Below are 25934 nucleotides of genomic sequence, written 5' to 3' on the forward strand. Positions count from 1 at the left end.
CAATAGGAAAACACTTATGCACTAGGCTGTTCATTGCAGCAGTGTTTGTAACTGCAGAAGGTTGGAACCAAGTGAAAAGACTGTACACAGATAGCAGGGCGCTCAGTATGGTTTACACACGTTGTGGAATATTTTGCAGCTGTGAAAAATAGAGGGAGATCTATATTAACGGATGTGGACTGATTTTCAGTTTTCACTGTTAAGTGGAAAAAAAAGACTAGAGGAGATTTATGGTGTGTACCCCTCATGCAATAAAGGAGGGATACACGAATATCCCTCATCTCCTCATTTGTGCAAAAGGAGACACAGGAAGATGGAACTAAGGAGACTGGTCCCCTATACAGGTGGGATGATGGGCTAGAGGGGGCTTTGTGTGTTCCTTTTTCTAGAGTGTGACTTTCAAAACCATGGTGATGCTTCACAGAGTCAAATGTAAATAAGTATTTATAATTAACAGGATGAGGGGACCGACAAGGGAAAGCAAACAGTAACAAGGAGCCTTATGTATTAGAAATGAGCCACACGCAGGGTGCCCGGTGGGCAGGGAGGATGGCCCTGGCAACACCGGAAAACAATGACACTTAGAGATGAAAGGACCGATGAAAAATATTGTTCTCTTGTGGGGTGACTGGATTTTCTCAGGGGTGGGGATAGCAATTCTGAACTCCAGGACTACGCAGTTAAATCTGTGTGGAAAGTGGGAGCCACGTTCCTAACAAAGTGGTACCGAGAAGGAGCTTCGAGAAGAGCCCCTGAAATTGATACTGGAGTGGAACCAGAGGTGCCAGTGTGAACTCATGGGTTTATACAGAGAAACAAAGAGAGCAGGGAGGGAGGCTGAGAAGTCAGCACAGAGGTGTCTGTGTGTGTCTGCGTGCATGTGTGCATCTGTGTGTGTGTGTGTGCATGTGTCTCAGTCTACATCTGCATGTGTGTTTGTGCGTCTTCATATGTTTTCCAGCTCTGTCTGCCGAGAGAGACTGGAAGCAATGCTATTCCACTGAATTTACCTGGCAGCCACACTGGCCATTGGGCAATTTGCACAGGTCAATGTGTGGGACGCACCCAGAGGCATTAGAAATATTAACTGTAATTGCAACCCTATTCCTGCTCAATCTTCCAAACACCAGACGCCTGCCGGCTCACTGGAAAGACTGTTTGGGGAATGGGCTGAAATGCAGATTCCTGGGCGCCACCTGCAGAGACGTTCGATGGGCCCAGGAATGTGTCTTTGAGTCACCTCTTGTCTTCTCCGTCCCCAGGAGGCGGGAAATCTGCCTGACCAGGGAGGTGTCACGGTGGCGGAAGCAGCATCGCTCTCCAACCCTCCAACCACGCTGTTCATCCCCCACGAAGGAGGCGTCTCTGCCTACATCCTCCTGTCCTCCCACCTCATCTGAGCTCGGGCTGGGACCTGCCAGGCTGCATTTACCGTTATTGAGAATTTCGTCCTCAGGGTCCAGAGATAATGATGAAATATCTGAGAGCTCACGGTAACCCTCAGGACCACCAACTTGATAGCTCTCATCAAGGCCGGCATCTTTGATGAAAAGCGTGGAAAAGAATGAGGGAAAACATAAATGTACACTCCCGCGAACGTTTTCATCCATACTGTACTTTAGCTTGGGATGCTAACACAGTTTTCAACTTCTACTGAAAACGTGCTCTGGCAACCTAGTATGTAAACAGTCAGGCTTCATCTGACCTCCTTGAGCCCAGCTGTTTGGTAGATGTTCCATAGGCTGTTGGAACTTCCATCTGGATGTAAAATTTCAAGGAAATGCTGAACGTCCCTGCTGCTGAATGCGTTTTCACGCGCTGTGTGTAGATTTCTGCCGTGCTGCTCTCTCCTGAGCGAGGGTCAGATGCTCCGTCTTGGGTCTCAGGGTGCTATTTGACTTATCTGTATGCATTTGGACCGCATGAAGCTGTGCTTTGGGAAAGCACATTGTTTTGTTCACTAGCTCTGGGGCCTCGGGCCAGTCCTCTTCCAGACCTTACTTTTATCCCCTGACGGATGGGGTCGTAGTCACTGCCCTGCTCTCAGAGGTTTAGGTGAGCATCAAACGTGCTGGGTGGCCGAAAGCTCCTATTTCCGTGCGCCCCGGGTTCCCGCAGTGGCTAAACCCCACCTGCATCCCAAGCAGAGGCCCTTCTTGCACCCAGACACCAGCCGGGAGAAAGGAACTTGTCTCTGCCTGTCTAGGTGTGACCTCCCCAGTCTAGGGAAGATCACAGCAGAGGTTTGGGACGACTGTTTCATCCACATCTCCATCAGCTTTTGCCCCAGAAGTAGCTGGCCTCAAGGAATGCGACTGTGATGGGATTGTGCATATGTACCACAGTCCTCTAGGAACACATGTAATTAGGCTTTAAGAAATGTGTACTTGCTTTTTCTCTTTGTCGGAGTCTTTGTTGATGTTGGTGGGAGTCTTTGTGTTTCAAGAAATGATGATTTATTTGGCTCCAACATCTCTTGGACCAGAATTTCATCTTGGAAAAAGCACACAAGGACAGTTAAACCAGCAATGCAAGGCCCTACCTACATCCTTCTGCTCTTCGCAGACCTAAGGCAGGCGGCGAATGCTGGACTGGACACAGGGACTCAAGGAGCTCCGTGGAGATGGACCTGGTTTCTAAAGAACCTTGTCTCGGTGGGGAGACCACTGCCTCCCTAAATAACTTCTGAAAACCTGAGATCATCCAGGTACCCTGGACAAGAAACATGCCCCCGGAGATACGATGCTGGAAACCCGGCCCGGGCGTCGTCGTAAATCTCCTTCCCGCCCCTGCTGCCGTCTGTCCCCTCTCTGAGACTCCTCCCTCTAGCTGTCCCCCGGCAGGCAGGCACGAGCATCTTCCCTGATTTCTACCTGATGCGGCAGGGTTTCCTTCCTGTACATCCTCTGACCTCTGCCAGGGAGCTTCTAACAGAGGCGTCCTGGACTGTGTGTCGGGCAGCCCCGGACCACACTCTGGTTCTGCTCTCACTGACTGTGCTCTTACACATGTTTCTCTTGAACCTTGGGTTTTCACGTCTGTAAAATGGGGTCTGTGCTTATCTCATCGGGATTTTTACGAGGTTCAAATGAAGCAGGGCATGTAGGGAGCACTTAACATAGACTGAGGTGGGGTTGAGGCTAAATGAATACACGGCAGCGCTGAGCCCCAGCTGTGAGCCCAGTGGTCATGTGACCGGCCATCCACGCGCTGGGTTTGTATTGACTCGAGCCCTGATTTTCCTGGTTCAGCATGAAAGTCCCAAGTCCCGAGAGCCCCTCAGTCCCAGCCAAGTTGAAGCTGTCGGCTGGTGCCCCGGTTCCAGCTCACGTGGAGACACACGGAAAGGGGAGAAGCCCGCAAGCACCAGAGGAAGCAGAGACTTCGCCCCACACACGAGGCCAGGCTCTCCCAGTTCTGTGACTCCCTCCCCAGAGAGCCTGAGCCTGGCCAGGGCCTGGCTGTGTGCACCCAGGGGCGCTCTGAGACCCCTGCAGCCTGTGTGGGGGGTACAGGATGTGCGGAGCGTCTGGACCTGCAGCCCTGCTTCTTTCTGACGACCTGGTGGTGGCCCTGACGTCTGGAGCTGTGGACGCCTCGGGACTCCGGGGCACAAGCTGGAGGGCCGGCCAGGGCGACCTCAGGGGCGCGGCCTCCTGGTGGGGCTGCTGGGGACACAGGACAGGACCCCGCGGGGCGGGGTTCCCCACCCCCCATCCCCCCGCCCCCGGGCTCTGCTCGCACGGCCGCTGCAGCTGCTCTGCAGCACCTCCCCCACCTCGAGCTGGCCTTGGCCCCTTTGCTGGGAGCTACTGTGCAGAAGGACCACCGCTAAGTCCCAAAAACATCATGGCGTCAGGCTAGACTGGGGGTCACGGGGAAGAGTGGACACTCAAGGGAACCACAAGCATTTACTGAGCACCTACTGTGTACCAGACACGGTCCAGGTGCTGGAGGGTCAGGGACGGCCCAGCCCTGGTCCCTGGTCTCTGTCGCGAGGCATCCAGCCGTGTGTGAGGGCAGGATGAAGTGTGCACAGACCTTCGGCTGTCACAGGGCCCCTACCCGGGGCTGGCGCAGCGGCCAGGCAGGGGACAGGGCTCGGCCGACCAGCGCAGAGAAGCGAGGCCTCCTGCGGTCAGTGTGACGTGCAGGACGCTGGGGTGGCCTCCGGGGACCCCCCGCGCCATGACCCACAGACATCCTGAGAGGTCCCCGGAGCGGGTGGTGACAGCCCAGCTGCAGCAGGACACACTCCCTGCCGGCGGGCAGGGACAACCTCGGGTGAGAGGGGCCGAAGTCACCCTCAGGGCTGGGGGCTGGGGACGCCCCAAAGGTGGGCAAACCAAGACCAAAAGCTGCCGGAAACTTCCACACCTCTGTGTGTTGTGCGTATAATCGTAGCTGGAAGAGCCCTCAGGTAGACATGAGCCGACCAGGTGTGCAAGGTGAGAAAGCTCTGTGGTTTTAAACCTTGTCCTTTTCTACTTAAAATTTTCCTTTTTGAGAAATGAGATATTGAACGTGCAAACGGACGATGACCTACATAACACAGAAAACACTCTGGCTGCTGCGTGAGCGCCCTGCAGGGCACCTAGCTGGCCACCCAGACATCGCAGGAAGCTGACGCTGGAGGCCAAACACCCACCCTCAGGGATTGGCGCCCCCCTGACGGCCGGCCGGGCCTCATCAGTGACTGATGGCTTCCCGTGCTCCTCCCTGCTTCCAACTCAGGACGCGAGTCAGACGTGCTCCCCTAACCCATCACACGGAGTCGCTTCTGGTCAGCACCTCCCCCAGGACACCCCTGAGCTGTCCCCCAGCCCCTCCCCCAGGACACCCCTGAGCTGTCCCCCAGCACCTCCCCAGGACACCCCTGAGCTGTCCCCCAGCCCCTCCCCCAGGACACCCCTGAGCTGTCCCCCCAGCACCTCCCCCAGGACACCCCTGAACCCCCTTTCCCACCATGAGCTCTCCCCACCCCATCTGCCTGAGTCTGCCACACGCCAGTGACGGTGGCTGACGCTGCACAGCGAGCTCTGAACCAGCACCCCTGCTGTTCTCATGTGGGTCCCCTTGGCTTATTTCCAGACACAAGGATTTTTCACTTCTAAGGCTCTCCACTTTCTACCTGGGATGTAAGGGCAGGGCAGGGGCTGCAGTTCCCCTGCAGGGTTAGCTTGCTGAGCCCAGAAAATCGTCAGAAATCCCAGTGACTCCATTGTTTCTGACCTTTTCCCAAAGGTTGTCTGGGGCTCTGGGTGGTGGGCTGCCCGGACGGAGCGGGTGCTGGTGTCGGACTCTAATTCTCCACTACGGTAACTGTCAGACCCGCCAGGCAAGTGTGAGTCCTCGTCCCAGCCACTCCCTGACCTGGTGGAGCCGGATTCTCCCCGAGAGCTCAGCTGACCACCGGCGGCCCCAGAGCTGCGCGTCCTAACCGGCAGCATCCTGAAGGGGGTCTCACTCCGCCGCAGCTCAGGCCTGCGCGGGCCGTGGGAACGTGATCCTAGCCTCAAACCAAGTCACCTGGCTCCACCTTGCGCGGCTGCCCCAGCTTATCTGGGACACACCCCCCGACGGTCACCCAGCCCCTCCAGGCATGGACCAGATGTGTGATAAGAGGAGCCTCCTTACTAAATACTGTGTCCATATCGTCATCCAGATTTCTTAAATTTGCTGGCTGTTCAGTGCCTGAAACTGGGGGGGAAAAAAACCCAATAGTTTAACAACGTTCCCTGAATTTGCACCGACTTGTCCGTCGGCCGACTGGCTTTTGCGGGGCCGACCACCTGCTCGAGGGGGAGGGGCCCTGCACGGGGCTCCTGGGACTCGGGGCCCGCCGGGAGGGAGGGGTGAGGACGGGTGGCGCGCCGGGCGCTGGAGGTGACACCCGCGCTCCCGGGCCGCGCTCACTGGCGCCGCCCCTCGGGGGAGGAAGGAGCGCCGGGCGGGTGAAGAGGGACCCGCACGTCCTTCCGTAAAAACCCACGCGGCTCCCGTATGACCGGCGGGCTGAGGATGTGACGTGCAGAAGGGACACCGTCACGGCCACCTGCCCTGTGCCTCTCTGGGCGGGGGGGAGAGGCACTGGCCCCGCCGGCTCCTCTTCCGTAAGCGAGCCATTCCGAGTCCCCTGGGGGAGCTGACTGCCGGCAGCAGTCCTCCGTGGGGCCCCTGGGCTCCTGGCCGCCGGCCTCCCCGGCCTGGCCGACCTGAAGCAGCCTCGCGGGCCGGGCAGTGGGCGGGGACTCTGAGTGCCGGCCCCCCGGCAGCACCGCCCAGGGCTCCTCCCCCTTTTCTTAGGGCTGGGTGTCCGGCTCCAGGTCCTCTATTCAAGGTCAGGGTCAGCCCCTTCCTCCAGCCCCTGGGGAGAGCAGAGAGCAGACAGCCGCCCCCAGGGGCCGGCCGGGCAGGGCCCCCGTCCCCTCGGGGCGCACAGAGCGTTCAGGTGGCGCCTGCAGGCGCTCAAGTTCCAGCACTAAAGCAGGGACGACGCTGAATTTCCAACAGTTTTAATGATGGGCGATCTGCATACCGATCGGCTCATCTGCGCGCCCTCGGCTTCGAACAACACAGGAAACCGGCATAAAGAGGACCGCGCTGTGATGACAATGGCTTCCCAGTGTGCTGACCTCCGTAAACGCAGCAAACAAAAGTACAGTCCTCTTTGGCTGCGACACTAACGAGTCATTACGAACGGGTACAGCTGCTCGTGCAAGCACTTTGTTAAAAATATTCTCATTTTGTGTCTGTCCCCAATTATAGTGGAGCCATTGTGCCAGCCAGCCAGTGAGCGCATGCAGAAGAATATTTACTTCTGTGGTCTCGACCCGTTTGCGGAGTGCGCTGTCAAGTGCAGCCGCCTCGCCGTGTTGTGCCTGTTGACGCCTCCTCCCCCTGACATTCTCAGTTTTCCACCCGCCCTGTGCCCGCGTTAGGATAACCGAGCTGGGAAGCCCTTGACGGTCACCTGCGGACGTCTCTGTCTGCACGAGGAGACGGACCGACTTGGGGCTGCGTCAGGAGCGCTTGGGTCAAGCCTGTGTGGGAGCAGCTCCCGCGGGCACCAGGGGACCGACAGTCGTGAAAGGAACGGGCAGCCGGGGGAACCCAGCGGTGTGGGGTGACCGCACGTCCCCACCTGTCGCAGACCCTTCGACACCCCAGCACCCAGAGGATGCCATCCTTGGTAGGCGCCTCAAAACTCAAAGTTTCTTGCAGGAAAGCAGCTGGAAGCAGTAGCTTCTTCGTGACGAGGTCAGGCAGGGTGACCTCCAGACCCAGGCTGGGCTGGGCCGCCCCCCTGGTAACTCTGGGTCCAGCCTGGGCCACGTCCTGCTCTCAGGGGAGCCGCATAGGCCCTGTGCTGACTCTCCAGGGCCTGCTCGTCCGGCCTGGGAGCTGGGCCGGGGGTCTGTTGGGACCCCTTTCCTCGAGCTCGCCCTTGGTGACCTCTGAGGGGGGCAGGAAGGGGAGGGGGGGAGCAGGCGGCCTGGGCTTGCAGCCTCCTGCCAGGAAGAGGGGGTCGGGGGGCCCCGCCCCTGTCTGCACCTTCGGCCTCCTCGGCCAGCGAGTCACATCCCAGCAAGGGGGGCGCGTCCACTGTCCCCTTCCTCAACTCAGAGGTTAGGACACAACAGCCGGAGGCAGGTGGGGCCTGCTTGGGTGGGATTCGAACCAGCCGCCTGTAAAGGACATTCTGAGACCTGGGGGGAGGCTTGAGTGTGGGCCAGTACTAGCCCTGCACGGGAGTTTTGTTAATTTTGCTAGTGTTTCAATGCCACTGTAGGTATGTAAGAGAAAAATGCCTTTATCTTAGTAAGAAGGCGTTTGCATAAAATCATAAGACATCTTGGACGATGCTGAAATGCTCCAGTAACAACTAAAGTGTGTGTGTGTGTGTGTGTGTGTGTGTGTGTAAAACAAGATGGCAAAACGTATACGATTGAAACCGGGTGATGGAGTTTCCACGATTCCCCCACTTTTGGGTGAGCTAGAAATTTTCCATGATTAAAAGTTAAAATATATAATGTATGCTACTCTCCCATGGAGTATTGGATCTGAACAAAGCTTCAAATATAGAACAACACTTCAACTTGCTCCATTCCCCCGGCAATAAACGGTAAATCTGGGGAGGCATGAAGGGGAGGGACCCCTAGGAGAAGGCCATGGCCCACCTGACTCAGCCCGGGGAGGCACCCGTTTTCTCCCGCCCACAGCAACGCCCCGTGACTGTACCCGTGGTCACGTTTATCAGCCGGAACTCAGCTCCCTGCCTGCAGTAAAGCAGCAGGACGAAGACGGCCACTCCTGTATTAGCCACCATGTTCCTCCAGCTGCGGAAGGAGGACGCTCTCCTGAGGTCCCCTCAGATTCTCCCGCGTGGTCTCCAGGACACTGTGGAATGTCCAGGGTGTATGACATCACGGCAGGAAGCGAACAGCGTCCTGCCTGTGTGGGTGGAAGAGACAGGAAGATGCGGGAGACCCCTGGGGCCTTGGGGGACGGGGATCCCCTCTCCTTACTTCTGTTGCCCGTTCCCGTCCTCCCTCAGTCCTGCAGACCCTGAGACCTGGCAGAACCCAACAAAGCCAGCTTCGGGGAAAAGTGGCGCGTTGGGAAAAGGCTGGGAGCTCACTGAGTTACAGAGCAGGTGCTGGAGCCAGCAGGGGGGCCGGGGCTGATGCCTGTCTCCCCACCATCCCCAGTCACCCCTCCATCTCAGCAGGAACAAGGCCGCTTGTCCCCCCGCACCACCTCCCAGCTCCACCCCTCAGAGATTCTTGCTCCATTCACACCAGTGAGAAAATCCCACAGGATTTTGGTTGGCTTGCCTGGGCCATATCGCATCCCATATCCCAATCCCGGACCGATTCCTATGTCTGGGGCTCAGAATGGGGTAGCTGGTCCACCCCAGGGCAGGGCTGGGTCCCAGGTGGACAGTCCTCCAACCACAGGGGGGTGGTCCTGGATGCACAGCAACGGTGCCCCCTAAACCCGGGGAGGACCCAAAGGTGGCAGGCCCACCAGGGTTCTTTTGGCTTTTTTATGTTTTTATTGCTGTTATGGGGAGCCAATGGAGGTGCTTTAAGGATTTTCTTTGGGTAGATGTAGTGGAAAGCAGTCTACCTTGAGGGATAGCCACGGAGGAGACTGTAAACGTTTGCAGTGTCCATGGACATGTTGAATTTAAGCACAGCTTACATTTGCAGGTAGCATGTTGGGTTCCGTGTCCCATTTGAGTTAATTAATGGTCTGATGACACACAGACCAGTGGTCCGGACACTTTCCATTCAAGTGTGGTCCTTTGACCAGCAGCCTCAAATGGAAAACAGCACCATGAAGGGATGTAGAACTTTGACCCACAGTCTGCAGTGACCAGCCCGGGAAGGGAAACCAGTGTCCGTGGTGACCATCCAGGAGCAAAGAGTGCCATCCACAGTAACCGTCCAGGTAGATCCAGGTAGGTAAACAACAGCCCCTGCCGGGATCTGATCAGTAACTGACAGTTTTCCTAATTTTTGTCTCCACTTCCAATTTAGACCAAGCAGAGAGAGCTGGGCTCTCACGAATGAAGCTCTGGACGTTTCCCTGTAAGGGTGTGGACAGCAAAGCCAGAGAGACCCACCCTGGGCAGGTGTGTCCTACACGCTCACTTCAAACAATATAAAGTTATAATCTTACTGGTTCTGGAGACCAGAAGCCCCAGCTGGGCGTCCCTGGCCTAAAACCGTGGTGTCAGCAGTGCCTTGTGGCTTGTGGAATTTGTTTCCTTGCCTCTTCCCACTCCCAGGAGCCACCACATTCTTGGACTGTGGCTCTTCTCCTCCATCTTCAAAGCCTGTCCTTTCTCTGACTCTCTGCTGCGACATCTATAGACCCCTGTGATTACAGTGGCCGCTCTGGCTGGGCCACAGTACCTACATGTACTGAATCCTATCCTGGCTGTGTTTCTGTGAGGGTGTCTTGAGTGAGATTTAGGTTTAAATTGGTGGGCTTTGCAGTCATGATAAGACAAATACTGTCTGACTGCACTTATATGAGATCCTTAGAGTTGTCAAAATCACAGAGATAGAAAGTAGATGGGTAGGTGCAAGGAGCAGAGTGAAGGCAGAATGTATAGACTTTATGTTGCACAAGATAAAAAGAGTTATGGGACTATCTCTGTAAAATTGTGTAACTAGATTGTGTAAAATAACTTCATTGCTTAATATGAAATCATAAAGTTAAAGCTTGGGGGAAATGGGCTTTTTAGAAGCAAACAATTCTAAGTATATTCTGTTCTTTGAATAAATGTCTTTTTTTTTTCTAAAAAAGATTTATGGGGATAGATGGGGGTGACGATTGAACAACAGTATGAATGCCCTTAATATCACTGAACCATACCCTTAAAAATTGTTACAATGGTAAATTTTATGTTGTGTTGGTTTTCAAATTGGGAGGGAAAAAATATAAATAATATAAAGTGCATGGAAGAGTCCATGGCATGTATTAAGTACTCAGTAAATGTTAGTTATCAAAGGAAATAAAAAAAAAATTGGTGGGCTTTGAGTAAAGCAGATTGTGGGTGGGCCTCATCCAATCAGTTGAAAGCCTGGATAGAAAGAAAAGACTGGAGTCCCCTGGGCAAGAGGACCTTGTGCCAGCAGATGGTAGGACCACCTGTTCCCTGGGATCCCAGCCCGCCCGCCTGCCCTGCTGATTTGGGCTCTGCCAGTCACCACGATTGTGTGAGCCAATTCCTTAAAATAAATCTCTCTATATATATACCTACACCACCTACACCTGTATATATACCTACACCACCTACACCTATATATATACCTACACCACCTCCACCTATATATATACCTACACCACCTACACCTATATATATACCTACACCACCTCCACCTATATATATACCTACACCACCTACACCTATATATATACCTACACCACCTACACCTATATATATACCTACACCGCCTCCACCTATATATATACCTACACCGCCTCCACCTATATATATATACCTACACCACCTACACCTATATATATATACCTACACCGCCTCCACCTATATATATACCTACACCACCTACACCTATATATATACCTACACCACCTACACCTATATATATACCTACACCACCTACACCTGTATATATACCTACACCACCTACACCTGTATATATACCTACACCACCTCCACCTATATATATACCTACACCACCTACACCTATATATATACCTACACCACCTACACCTATATATATACCTACACCACCTCCACCTATATATATATACCTACACCACCTACACCTATATATATACCTACACCACCTACACCTATATATATACCTACACCACCTACACCTATATATATATACCTACACCACCTACACCTATATATATACCTACACCACCTACACCTGTATATATACCTACACCACCTACACCTGTATATATACCTACACCACCTACACCTGTATATATACCTACACCACCTACACCTGTATATATACCTACACCACCTACACCTATATATATACCTACACCACCTCCACCTATATATATACCTACACCACCTACACCTATATATATACCTACACCACCTCCACCTATATATATACCTACACCACCTACACCTATATATATATACCTACACCACCTACACCTGTATATATACCTACACCACCTCCACCTATATATATACCTACACCACCTACACCTATATATATACCTACACCACCTACACCTATATATATATACCTACACCACCTACATCTATATATATATACCTACACCACCTACACCTATATATATATACCTACACCACCTACACCTGTATATATACCTACACCACCTACACCTATATATATATACCTATACCACCTACACCTATATATATATACCTACACCACCTCCACCTATATATATACCTACACCACCTCCACCTATATATATACCTACACCACCTCCACCTATATATATACCTACACCACCTCCACCTATATATATACCTACACCACCTCCACCTATATATATATACCTACACCACCTACACCTATATATATACCTACACCACCTACACCTATATATATACCTACACCACCTACACCTATATATATATACCTACACCACCTACACCTATATATATACCTACACCACCTACACCTGTATATATACCTACACCACCTACACCTATATATATACCTACACCACCTCCACCTATATATATACCTACACCACCTACACCTATATATATACCTACACCACCTACACCTATATATATATACCTATACCACCTACACCTATATATATACCTACACCACCTCCACCTATATATATACCTACACCACCTCCACCTATATATATATACCTACACCACCTCCACCTATATATATACCTACACCACCTACACCTATATATATATACCTATACCACCTACACCTATATATATACCTACACCACCTACACCTATATATATACCTACACCACCTCCACCTATATATATACCTACACCACCTCCACCTATATATATACCTACACCACCTACACCTATATATATACCTACACCACCTCCACCTATATATATACCTACACCACCTACACCTATATATATATACCTACACCACCTACACCTGTATATATACCTACACCACCTCCACCTATATATATACCTACACCACCTACACCTATATATATACCTACACCACCTACACCTATATATATATACCTACACCACCTACATCTATATATATACCTACACCACCTACACCTATATATATATACCTACACCACCTACACCTGTATATATACCTACACCACCTACACCTATATATATATACCTATACCACCTACACCTATATATATATACCTACACCACCTCCACCTATATATATACAAACACCACCTCCACCTATATATATACCTACACCACCTACACCTATATATATACCTACACCACCTCCACCTATATATATACCTACACCACCTACACCTATATATATACCTACACCACCTACACCTATATATATACCTACACCACCTACACCTATATATATACCTACACCACCTCCACCTATATATATACCTACACCACCTCCACCTATATATATACCTACACCACCTCCACCTATATATATACCTACACCACCTCCACCTATATATATACCTACACCACCTCCACCTATATATATACCTACACCACCTACACCTATATATATACCTACACCACCTACACCTATATATATACCTATACCACCTACACCTATATATATATACGTACACCACCTACACCTATATATATACCTACACCACCTACACCTATATATATATACCTACACCACCTACACCTATATATATATACCTACACCACCTACACCTGTATATATACCTACACCACCTCCACCTATATATATACCTACACCACCTACACCTATATATATATACCTACACCACCTACACCTATATATATACCTACACCACCTCCACCTATATATATATACCTACACCGCCTACACCTATATATATATACCTACACCGCCTACACCTATATATATATACCTACACCGCCTACACCTATATATATACCTACACCACCTACACCTATATATATACCTACACCACGTCCACCTATATATATACCTACACCACCTACACCTATATATATACCTACACCACCTACACCTATATATATACCTACACCACCTACACCTATATATATACCTACATCCCCTACTACATCCGCTCTGCTTCCTGGTGAACCCTAACACAGCCCATGTGGATGACCCAGGATAATCTCCGTCCTCAAATTCAGTTTACTAGCGTCTTAACTCCATCTGCAATCTTAGTTATCCTTCGCCATAAAACTCCAGATATTCTCAGGTTCTAGAGATTACAGGCCTGAGAATATGGGTATCTTTGGGGAACCATTATCCTGCAGACAACATCTTTTGCCCATTTTCCAACTGGATTGTTTGGGGGTTTTCACCTTTACATCTTGAGAGCTCTTTATGCATTCTTAACTATGAGTGCTTTGTTAGACACTTGGTCTGCAAAAAATTTCTCTCAGTCCATAGTTTGTCTTTTAATGTTCTTTACAAAGTCTTCTGTAGAACGACAGCTGTTTTTAATTGTGCTAAGCCCAATGTATTGCTTTTTTCCTTTTATGGATTGTGCTTTTGGTTTCACGTCTGAGAACTCTTCACCAAGCCTTAGGTCCTGAAGCTTCTCTCCTGTCTTCTAAAAATTTTATAATTTTACGTTTAAATTTATGATCGACTTTGAGTTACTTTTTGATAAGTTGTGGGTTTTGTTCAAGGTTCATTATTTTGCCTTGAGATTTAAAATTGCTCTAGCACCATTTTTTGAAATGGCTATTCTTCTTCCACTGAATTGCTTTTGCCTTTTTTTAGAGAATCAGTTGGCCGTCATTGTGTGGGGCTCTTTCCGGGTTCTCTATTCTGTTTCTTTTGTATTATTGATCTATGTGTTTATGCCCCAACCAATACCACACTGCCCTGATTATTGAAGCTACATAAAAAGTCTGGAAAACAGGTAGAGTGATTCCACTTTAGTTTTCTTTTTCAAAATTGTTTTAGCTATTCTAGTTCCTTTGCCTTTCCATAAATCTTGTCTATATCTGCAAAATATTTTGCTGGGATTTTGCGTGAAACCTGTACATCAATTTGAGGAGAATTGTTAAATATTTTTTTCTGCCTGAATTGATATGGTTGTGTGACTCTTTCTTCATCAGCTTTCTAAGATGGTCAATGACACCGAGGAATGTCTATTGTTTTACCTTTTCTCACTGATTTTTTTCTGTTTTTCCCACTTTGCCGTTGAGCCAACCTTGTGGGTCAGATACAATATTTGTACCTGATACTGTTTCATATACAATAGTTGTGAGTTCTGAAATGTCTAGATGGTTCTGCTTTGTATTTTCTGTTTATTTGCTGAAAGCTTCATGTCTTTGTTGAGACTTTCTATTTCGTCATTTGTTTCAAGTGTGTTTGTAAATGCTTGCTGAAGCATCCTTACCATCACTGCTTTCACGTCCTCATCAGATAATCCTACCATCTGTTATTTCAGTGTTGGCACCTACTGAGCTTCTTTCCTTGTTCCATAGGACATTTTCCTGGTTCTCGGCGTGGCGGATGCTCTTTGATGGAAACGTGGGTGGTGTGTGTGTTATAAGACTCACTCTGGATCTCATTTAAACCTGTCCTCAAGCAGGCAGGCTCCTGACCCCGCACTGGTGCACCGTGTTATTGTCAGCTGGGGTGGAAGCCCATGTTCCCCACACAGCCTGCTCCACCGCGACCCCAAACATGGCCTGGCTGCCTCTTTTCAGCCCCACGATGGTGCAGGTGTTGACTCGCCCCTGAACTTCTGCTGGAAGGCTGGGGACAGGGCCTGAATTTCCTCTGTGCTATTTGGCTGGGGTGGAGCCATTACTGTGGAAGCACTGTGGGTCTTGGGAGGCCGACTGGTCTCCCGGTCCTTAGGCTGGAGAGCAGGCTTTCTCGTATGGATCTGTGGGTGTTTCCAGGTCTGCCAATTTTCTCCAGCACCTGGTGGGAGCCATAAGCCAAACCGCGAACTAGAGGCTCCCAGCCAGGCGGGGCCTCGTGTTCCTTGTACCTCTGCTGCCTCTGCACCTTCCAGAGGCTTCCCATGTTTGCTTTGTCATTGATGACCAGGGCTTTTCGTGGTGCTTAGTGGGAAGAACAGGGGAAAAGATGTCTGCTCCAATTTTCATGCAGTAGAAGAGCGTGCAGGCTCTCTGTGAAACGTGGGGGCACGTGTCCAGCTGGGGCAAGTTTGCAGCAGCCATGGGCACCAGGGTTAAGAGGTCAGCTCCAGTCGCAGGGGCTGGTTGACTTCCCAGCGTAGCCACGCGCTGGGTGGTGACCTCAGACAAGCCTCTTGCACTGATCCCACTAGGACGGCCCTCCCCGGGGGGCTGGGTCACTTGTCTCTGGCTAATGCTGAGATCACTGGGCTGGGTCTGGCCTCGGGGGTCATGTCCCACCCTCCCCTTCCCACCCCCCTCCACCCCCCACCGGCTGTGCCGTTTCCTGTGCCTGAAGGAGCTCCTCAAGGCCCTGCTCTCACCCCGGGGGCATTTGGCCTCTGGGCCTCTGCTGTTTGCTGCCGTGCCTTGGCTTCTGAGATGTTTAGGACTTGGGAAGATTCCCTGCTGGCCGGGTGCTGAGCCGGTGGGGTTGGCAGGATTTTGAGGTTCCAGGAAGATTTGTTTGAGGCACTTTCGGCCACAGAATGAACGCGTGGAGTCACCAGCATGTGGCCCTCCGATGCAGTGTGACAGTCTGCAAGGGCTGGGGTCTGCGGGGCAGAGACCCCAGGGTGGGGGGCAGGGGCTGTAGCTCACGGGCTTCCCGCTGCCAAGTCCACAGACCTCTGCTCCCAGAAAACTTGAGAGGAAAGAGATGTTTCAACCCCCGGGAGGCCTCGGAATAGGGGCACCAGGACCCTTAGGCCGTGCCTCTGTGTGTCACCAGACTCCCTATTTAAAGGTCATTTTCAAAGCACATTTGCAGTTGTTTTCACTTATGGAAATGTCCAGTGGGTCCATAATTGGGCAATAGCCATATAATCAATTGTTTTAAAACAGAAGTGATGCTGGCTATTATAATGTAAACTGTTCTCTAAATGAAAGAATTGAAGGACTGCAGTTGGAGAAGTGCACGAGCAGTGGTTAACGTGCTGCTTCTGGCAAAGACGTGTCCCAGCTTACAGCCTTCTTCTGGGTGTGCGTTGCGGTGTTTAATCAGGCGCGTGCATGCGCTCAGGTGCTGGGACGCTGCCCTGTTAACTGCTGAGCTGTGCACTTTCCACTGTGGTTGTGTCTCTCCAAGCTTCTCTTTCTCCTACTCTTTCTCTGGTCTCCGCAATCTGTATCATTGTCTTCTTGCTTTTGTCCTCAGAAAGCTTTAAACAGAGTTGCTGGGAAAGATGAACTGTCAGAGTCACCAAGTTCTGATGCTTCACAGATTAACTGTAGGGACTGGTTATGTGGATGCTGTAAAGGCAGGAAGGGACCTGGGTCTTGCACGGAGGCCACGTGGGCCGTGGCCAGTGGCCTTTACTACCTGGGGAGGGTCCACGGGAGGCGAGTCCGAGCAGACCAGCCCTGCGACTGCCCAGCCCGAGGCTGCTGGTGGTGCCAGGCGCTGTGTTTGGGGACCCCAACCTTGACCTCAATGGGCCAAAATAGCTCTGCATTCCCAGGACCCCTCTACAGGGAATTCTAAGTGTGGGCGAGAAAGGTGAAATGCCCAGGGGAAATGCCACCTCTGCTGAGGAAGCAGCAGGGAGGATTTGCCTGAGTAAGGGGACCCCTGAGAACACTGCTGTATTCATTCATCAATTTATCCATTCTCTTCATTCATCCATCCAACCATCTTTTCATCCATTCATCCGTTCATTCATTCATCCTCTTTGTCTCCGCATGGGCTGTGTTTTCTGAGAAGACTGTGTTTCAGTGTTGCTGTTAAAGGAAATCAGATTATTTACATATTTCTACATGTAATAAAATCCCATCTCTTGGCAATGGCTGGTCAGTGTAGCTGCTCAGCTGTGAGCGCGTCAGGATGGCAAAGACAGGCCTAGAACATTTGGGCAGACGTGCTCCCTGAGACCACTTCCATTTTCAGGTTCTGTTTTGTATCATTCTCTTGAATTCAGATAAAGAATCCAATATTGCTTTAAGAAATAATTTTGGCAAAATCCAATATATTATACAAAACACAATGTTGTTTGAGGATGGGCTTACCTTACAATTAAAGGGGAAAAAAAGTTGCTTACATAGAATTAAGTATTAACTGGAAAATTCAAAGAAAAAGCAATCAGGGCTTAGATATAAAATTGTGCTAGAAAAGTTTGTCCAGACCCACTCCTTGCAAAACATACCACTATGGAGTAGGACCTCTGTTAGCTGAGCTTAAATGCAGGGTTTTTTCCCCCAAAGGACATCATTAACTAGAGAGAGACAAAAAGGGAAACAGGGTAAAGAAACTTTAAAGACGCTTTTAAACCAGCAACACTCCCACTAATACACGTGCTTCAGCCTAACTGCTGTTCTTCCCCATCACTGTGGAAAAGCAGACGACAGTTGATCCCCCTGGGTGCGTTCACAAATCCACAGTTGTCAGCCCTACGATTGTTGGGATTAAGTGACTAAGAATTAAAACTGGGCATCCTATAGGTCTGGGTCTCATGACCGCCTTTAAGATTATAAAATCATGACTTGAAATAAAATCACTCTGTTCCCACCCACGGCTCTAACTGCGGTGCAGATTGAGCAGCAGGGAAAGAATTTTTTTCTGCTACTTGACCATTTCAGTGACTCATCGCTGTGACCAACAGACCTGAGTGGTGAACTTCTCAGATTGTGGCAATGGAAATAAAGTCCAGAGGGCTCTACATGAACAGAGCCGAACCAGGGCTTGCTCTGGGCATCTCATCACCAAGAGGCTTGCTCCGTCAAAGCGGGGGGAGTGTTGGCCCATGACAGAGAAGAGAAAATTGGTGCCACACCCCGTAGCTGATGTGACAACACGCAGCTAATGAGACTTAATTGTCCCCAGTCCGTTCATTTTTGTCACCCATTTGAGAATGTCGCTTGTTTTATACTTAGCCCCACGGTGTAGCATTAGGTTCACGCTAAAGTGCATTAGTCAAGGTTCTTTAAAAATCAGAACAAAAGTACTAGAAAATGTGTACAGATACGAAGAGACTGAACGTGTATACACTTGTTCAGATAATGTATAATTAACTTAAAGGAATGTTTGGCTGAATGTGTGAACTGGCAGTAAAATTTTACATTTGGTGAGAACTTCACCTTAACATGGAACATATTTTTTTAACCTGAAATCACTCTTGGAGAAAAATATCAAAGGTCATCAATCACCGCTCATTGTCTGGGTACTGAAAGAAACTCACTTTCAAAATAGAATTGAGTTCTATTTCAAAACATGCAGATCCCATCAGGTATTTATTTATTACATATATATATATATATATATGTACACACACACATTCACTTTGTTTTCTTTTTTAGCACCCATTTTTCATGTTTTATTTCCATTCTCCCAAGTTTTCCCATAGAAATTCTCTCTTCTATTCTTCATGTCGGTAAGTGCATCCCAGAACTCAGAGATTCTAGAAAAGAAGTAGAATTTTTCAGTTTAAAAAAAGTGCAGAGATCTCGTTCTGTCATTCTAGTGTTCTACAGGTAAGATCAACTTTAGCAGAAAAGTTCATTCTGCCTGCTGTTAAATTTTGCAGTGAATGAGTGAAAAATAGTTTTCTCATTTGCTGATTTTCTTTTTCTTTTTAACATCTTTATTGGAGTACAATTGCTTTACAATGGTGAGTTAGTTTCTGCTTTATAACAAAGTGAATCAGCTATACATATACATATATCCCCATATCCCCTCCCTCTTGCGTCTCCGTCCCACCCTCCCTATCCCACCCCTCTAGGTGGTCACAGGCCACCTAGGTGATCTCCCTGTGCTATGCGGCCGCTTCCCACTAGCTATCTACCTTACGTTTGGTAGTGTATATATGTCCATGCCACTCTCTCACTTAGTCACAGCTTACCCTCCCCCTGCTCCCCGTGTCCTCAAGTCCATTCTGTAGTAGGTCTGCGCCTTTATTCCCGTCTTGCCCCTAGGTTCTTCATGACCTTTTTTTTTCCCCTTAGATTCCATATATATGTGTTAGCATACGGTATTTGTTTTTCTCTTTCTGACTTACTTCACTCTGTACGACAGACTCTAGGTGCTGATTTTCTTAAGATAACACCACAGCCTTGAAACAGCTGGGTCTGCTGTCTCTTTTCACCCTGAAATCACACATCCCAACACCCGTTCATCAGAGTTTACATGTCGTTGTGAGTAAGAACTCATGTTTCTTGTAACAATGCAGAATAAATAAAAGTTTCCATGCTCTGGAACTAGAAGGAAGGGTGGAAGTGAAATGGGTCTCTTTTGACTAATAAAGATTCAGAACAGAGCAGCTTGTTCTGCTATCTTTTACCGCTCGGTTGCCCACTGTGGAAATACAACAGGGATCTGCAGTTCACAGATCCAACCATAGATGGCGACACAGTACGCAGCTCCTTCAGACCATAAAGACACAAACTTGTCTTCTCATTGGCTCAGGTGGTTGGATTTTTACCATTAGAGAGTTCTTCCTTTGCTTAAAATATTATGTTATTGGGGGTACCATGTAAGATGAAATACTTTTGGAAGGGATAACATGTTAATAATTGACCAGCCATTGGTAGCCAAGAGCTGATTAGCTTGGAAAATGACTTTCCTAATGTGATAAAGGGTTGGCAAGTCTGAAGGCACAGGACCAGGGTGGACCAGCAGAGATGGATGAAGGTCCCTACCTGGTGTGCCCTGCTGGAGAACGACCAGAGCTCTTGGGGAGGTTGTCTTGGAGGGAGGATGATAACTTCCTCTCAATTCTAAATGAGCCTGAGGGGCTTCCTTATATCTCCCCCTGTTGAATCAAGGAAACGATGCATCTTAAATTCACAAGAGCATGAAATTCTGTGGAAATCTGAGTCAGGAACCATGGAGAGACAGCTGAAACCCTTGCAAATGCATCGTCCCTTTCAATTTGGAATCAAACACTTGGCATTCTGAATTTTCTAATTTTGTTATCTAGTAGCTCTTGGAGGTGAATGGGCCAGGTATATAATCCCATTTTATGGACCTTGTCATTAATGTCTGCTCATAAAACTTGCTTCATTACATTAGTGGCCTGAAGCGGGAGTGCAGAGTTGTTCTGGAGTCACCAGGTGGCCCCGAGGTTCAATGCAAAGTTGTTTTGCACAAAGCAAGCTGCAAAAATAATTCTGGCCTTTTAGTTTTGATTTCCTTTCTATTGATTTACGCTCGGTACATCTAATTCCAAATCTTACTGATGGCCGACTTGGCCATTCAATTGAGGCTTTGTAGTGAAGGAGCCATTAAGAAAGTGGAGAGGGAAGGCCATACAATTTCCACTGGAATGAGGAATCGAGGGCTAATTTTATTCTGAGATCAAATTCATGCCAAACGCTTAGCTGGTCACAGGCCAATGCCGTGGCTGAAGTACAGAAAATCTTGCGGTTGGGGCACAAGTAGGCGAATGCACCCTCTGAATCTTTATTCATGGGGCACACACAACTAAGGAAGCGTAATTCTGTGGACAACAGGAGGCGGGTTTGGGAGATTCCTGCCAAAAACACTGTCCTGATCTATCACAAGTTCAACAACCAGTGATTTTGTTGGCACTTCTCTTCAGATTTTTATCTGAAATAATTGAGGGAGATTTTAAAAATTAATTTTGATCTTAAAAAGAAAGATGCCTTTTCCTTAGCCTGGGAAGCCAAATGGACACAAACCTGGCCCTGGCCCAGTGACTGCTCTGCTTCAGAGCCACGTCCCTTCATGTGTGGGGACACCAGGCTGGATGCTTATAGGTTCTTTTTTTAAGAAGGGTATTTATTTATTTTATTTGGTTGCATTGGGTTTTCGTTGCAGCAGGCGGGCTCCTTAGTTGAGGCTCGAGGGTTCCTTAGTTGCGGCATGTGAACTCTTAGTTGCGGCATGCATGTGGGATCTAGTTTCCTGACAGGGAATCGAACCCAGGTCCCCTGCCGTGGGAGCACGGAGTCTTAACCACTGTGCCACCAGGGAAGTCCCTACAGCTTCTTTCTTTGCACATGATCACTTTACGGACTCAGTGGGTAGGTGGCGCCAGAGGTGGGAAACCTTGACTTAGCAGAACGAGGCAATGTCTAAATTAAAAACCTGAACAACAGGGTTGTTTTGAACTTGAACTTTTCAAATTTTATCTCACTCTGAAGGGAAGGAAGTCAAAGCTGGGTCTTATGTGCTCGGATGCATTTCTCTGCAGCCAGATTTCCCATCAGGACACAGCGTCAAGGGTGGTTGCTAAGGTGCCCTGTGGCCCCGGGGGGCCCAGGGCTGCCGTGCTGAGCCCGCTGGCTTTGGGGGACCTCTGAGTCGCCATGCCAGCTTCTGGGGCCAGGGACTTCTTGTGCACCTGGGACCTGAGGCCGGGCCATTCCCACCCCCAGAGGGCCAGCCCTGCTCTAGGCCCGTCAGCTGCCTTGTCCAGGGGAGGGTTCCCCTCTCTGGTGCAGCAGGAGGTAGAGGTAGGAGAGATGGCAGGAGGGGACCTGAGTGTTAGCTTGGGTGTTGTTGCCGAGTGGCCGAGTGGTAGGGGCAATGGAGGGGTCAGAGGTCACGGTCACTTCCCCAGGTGCCATTCTTGGAAGCTCACCAAAGCCCCTCCGAGGTAGGTGCCCGGCACCGTTTCCCCCGGGGTTTTGGGGTCAGGGTCAGACTCTGCCAGCCCCTCCGCCCCTCCACCACAGTCCTCACCAACCCCGGGCTCCAGTGGGGTCCCGCAGTGGTTGGCTCCCCACCCCTCCCATGCCGGGCCCAGCAGGACGGGCTCCTTCAGGTGGATGACCTCCTCCTGGCCCAGCTCCCGGTGCCTCCTGACTCTGGTGTGTTCAGAGCCGTGGAAGGGCGATGCCACCTGCTTCTCAGTCTCAAGAGAGCCGGTGTGCCCCCCACTGGCACAGAAGCCGTCACCCCCGCCAAGTACTTCAAAGGATTTTGTACATTGGGTGACCTGTCCATGCTACTGGGATTTAGCTGAGCTCGTCTCTCCTTCACCCGCTGCCCTCACTCTCCCCTTGGCCTCTCGTTTTATTCCAGCCTGTTGCCCACTGACTGGACTCCGGGAAGCGTTTTAAGATTTCCTCCTCTGACGACACCACCCGGAATCCACCCACTGCACCCTGGAGCTCTGGCAGCCGGGCAAGGCCCCTGGCTCCTTGGGAGTGTCTGAGAGACTGAAAGTCAAGGGGAGTTTCTGAGATGAAGTGTCCTCAAGAGATGAGGCTAATAAGAAACTTCTGAAATAACTTTGGTTGTCATTTGGTCGAAAACAATGAATGCTGTGAGGGTTAAGCAAGAAGATGGATCGTCCTTAGTCAGCTCTCCCCACGAACAGCTGGCAGATCCCTGGTTCCAAGGACGAGAGCCACTGGGGCCGGCTTAGCTACGAGGCTCCAAGAGCTCCTTGTTCTGAAAAAGCTGGTATTAAATTCAGGGCTCCAGTTATTTGCTGACCTTGTGTGGTTGGGTCAGAGTGCAAGACCTCTGGTGGATTTATGACTCTAGCAGCTGCTGGGTGTGGGCAGAGGCAGACTGTAGACAGCCTTCTTGCTTTACCAAAAGGGTTACTTATTTATTTATCATAGAAAGCGAGTGTGTTTTCCACTGAGCGCCTACAGAGCCTCCTGCCTGAGCCTAGTCTATCAGCTGGTGATTTGAATGTGCTCCCAAGCAGGCCACACGTCCACACCCGCAGTTTACAACCCCATCAAACCAATGCCACCATTCTTATAACAAACAGGTTGTAACCTCCCTTTCCCTGGAATGAGAGTCTTCGCTAATACAGTAATCTATGTGCCTGAAAAACAATATCATGCTTAATGGGAAATTAATCAAAACAAACTGTAATAAAAGGAAATTAGTTTATAATAGTTTCTATTTCAACATGTAAATCCCGGAACAAAATGAAATGGACCAAGATTTGCACTTCTTTTGAATGAATCCGTTTGAGTTTAAGAAGTGAAGTGACATTGGGATTGTTCTGGGTGAAAGCCTGTGGCCCCAGGTGCTGCCGAGGAGATGCAGAGTTTGTAGAGGCTCATCCACCTGAAGTAGGCGAGATGAACCCTGCTCCCTCCAGAACTGTTAGAACATTCACGACCATGGACAACCATATACAACCACTGCAGCCACTCACAACAATATACAACTGTCTACAAACAAAGACAACAATTCACAACCATGGGCAGCCATCTCTAACCATGGACAACCTCCCACAAACATTGCAACTATCCAGAACCTTTCACAACCATATACAACCATCCACGCCATTGCAACCTTCCACAACCATCTACAACCATCTACAACCACATAGAGCCATCCACAACAATCCATGACCATATAGAACCGTCCACGACCATACAGAACCATCCACAATCAAGGATCACCGTCTACAACTGTCCACAATCATATAGAACCATCCACAATAAAGGACCACCGTCTACAACCGTCCACAACCATATAGAACCATCCACAATCAAGGACCACCGTCCACAACCATCCACGACCATATAGAACCATCCACAATCAAGGACCACCGTCCACAACCATCCACGACCATATAGAACCATCCACAATCAAGGACCACCGTCCACAACCATCCACGACCATATAGAACCATCCACAATCAAGGACCACCGTCCACAACCATCCACGACCATATAGAACCATCCACAATCAAGGACCACCGTCCACAACCATCCACGACCATATAGAACCATCCACAATCAAGGACCACCGTCCACAACCATCCACGACCATATAGAACCATCCACAATCAAGGACCACCGTCCACAACCATCCACGACCATATAGAACCATCCACAATCAAGGACCACTGTCCACAACCATCCACGACCACATAGAACCATCCACGACCACATAGAACCATCCACAATCAAGGACCACCGTCCACAACCATCCACGACCATATAGAACCATCGACAATGAAGGACCACCGTCCACAACCATCCACGACCATATAGAACCATTGACAATGAAGGACCACCGTCCACAACCATCCACGACCACATAGAACCATCCACGACCATATAGAACCATCCACAATCAAGGACCACCATCTACAACCACGCACAACACCTGAGCACAGAGCTGTGCGGGCACTGCTATTGAGCCACATGTGGCGGTGCTGCCACCTGTGGTGAAAGGGACTCTGGGAAACAGTGAAACGGTGACAGCGTCTCATGATAGAATGTAGGTGCCGGAGGCTTTTGGAGCTTCTCACCTGCAGATTTGAGGCCCTTACAGCTGGTGGTCCTCCCTCAGTTCCGGCGGCGTCATGGGACAGCTGGGTGGGTGCTTCCTGTCCCTGGGCGTTGAGCAGGCCTGGCCCGTGGCTCGGAGCCACACGGAAGAGGGGGTTCTGCACGTGGGGCGGCTGTGAGGGGCAGGTGGGCAGCCCATCAGGAAAGCCGGCCCTGCCCTCGGGGGCCCGTGAAGCTGTGCTGAGTCGCAGGGGCACGACGGGGGGCCAGAAAGGGGGCCGCAGGCTCCCTCCGCAGCCAGCAGACGGGCTCAGGTGCGGCGGTGGGCAGAAGGGGGTTGAGGGGCTGGGTCCTCGCGTCGGGTTCCAGCAGAGGTGAGCACCGAGACTTTGCTGATGTGAATAATCCGAACCTCCCTCTGGTTTGTCCTCACGTGGGGCCCAAGGGGCATGTCGTCCTGGGTCGTCCTGAATTCAGTAATGTTAGAAAGACGGGACAGGAACAGAACAGCGTTAGTGACAGACAGCCCCCATCCTGCACCAGTGTGCGTGCACCAGCGAGACGAGCACACATGGCCTCGGCCTGTGGCCTCTGGGCTGGGGTGCACGTGGGTAACAGCTGTCCAGGCTCTCTGGGCCCATGGCCACCTTTCCTGGCATCTTCCATACGACACACTAGGAAACATGCAAACTCGGGGCCCAGACGGAGGCTCCCTAGGGCCTGTGATGAAGGTTCCTCTCTGCCCCTGAGCACAGCTCTCAGCTGCATGGATGCCAGGCCCGTGCAGGTGACGTGAAACACTTCTCAGCCCTGTCCGGCGAGGGGAGCTCGGTCCTCTGGAAACCTGGTGAATGAAAGTCCCAGGTGTGATTCAGTCCCCAGGGCAGCGGCCAGCTGGAAGGCGGGAATTGCTAATTCTGGCCAGTTTCCTTAATTTCAGCCCACCACACCCCAGCCTGAGATTTCTGAGTAGGTGCAGCTCACT

The 25934-nt window shown here is 50.2% G+C and overlaps 1 protein-coding gene across 1 annotated transcript; it reads right to left on the bottom strand.

Annotated features, from left to right (window-relative positions):
* Nucleotides 1–2365: 2365 nt before the first annotated feature.
* SPACA7 (sperm acrosome associated 7) lies at nucleotides 2366–8376 on the bottom strand. Its single transcript, XM_089899806.1, has 3 exons — nucleotides 8242–8376; nucleotides 5638–5700; nucleotides 2366–2493 (listed from the first exon to the last, which is right to left on the bottom strand). Exons 1-3 carry the CDS (start codon nucleotides 8327–8329, stop codon nucleotides 2366–2368), a joined length of 279 nt encoding a protein of 92 aa, XP_089755932.1. The 5' UTR covers nucleotides 8330–8376.
* Nucleotides 8377–25934: the final 17558 nt, after the last annotated feature.

The sequence above is a fragment of the Delphinapterus leucas genome, chromosome 18 (genome assembly GCF_059928025.1).
Source record: "Delphinapterus leucas isolate spDelLeu-1000000601 "Yukka" chromosome 18, BTC_Dleu_Yukka2, whole genome shotgun sequence".
Lineage (NCBI taxonomy): Eukaryota > Metazoa > Chordata > Mammalia > Artiodactyla > Monodontidae > Delphinapterus > Delphinapterus leucas.

Bases quoted from the DNA above. Each gene is read 5' to 3' on its own strand.
- SPACA7 (XM_089899806.1), bottom strand. From the start codon at position 8,329: ATGGTGGCTAATACAGGAGTGGCCGTCTTCGTCCTGCTGCTTTACTGC. The intron at 5,701-8,241 runs GTACAGTCACGG...TTTCCCCCCCAG, and splicing joins GCTGATAAACGTGACCACGG to TTTCAGGCACTGAACAGCCA. The intron at 2,494-5,637 runs GTAAGGAGGCTC...GCTTTTTCCAAG, and splicing joins CGATATGGACACAGTATTTA to ATGAAATTCTGGTCCAAGAG.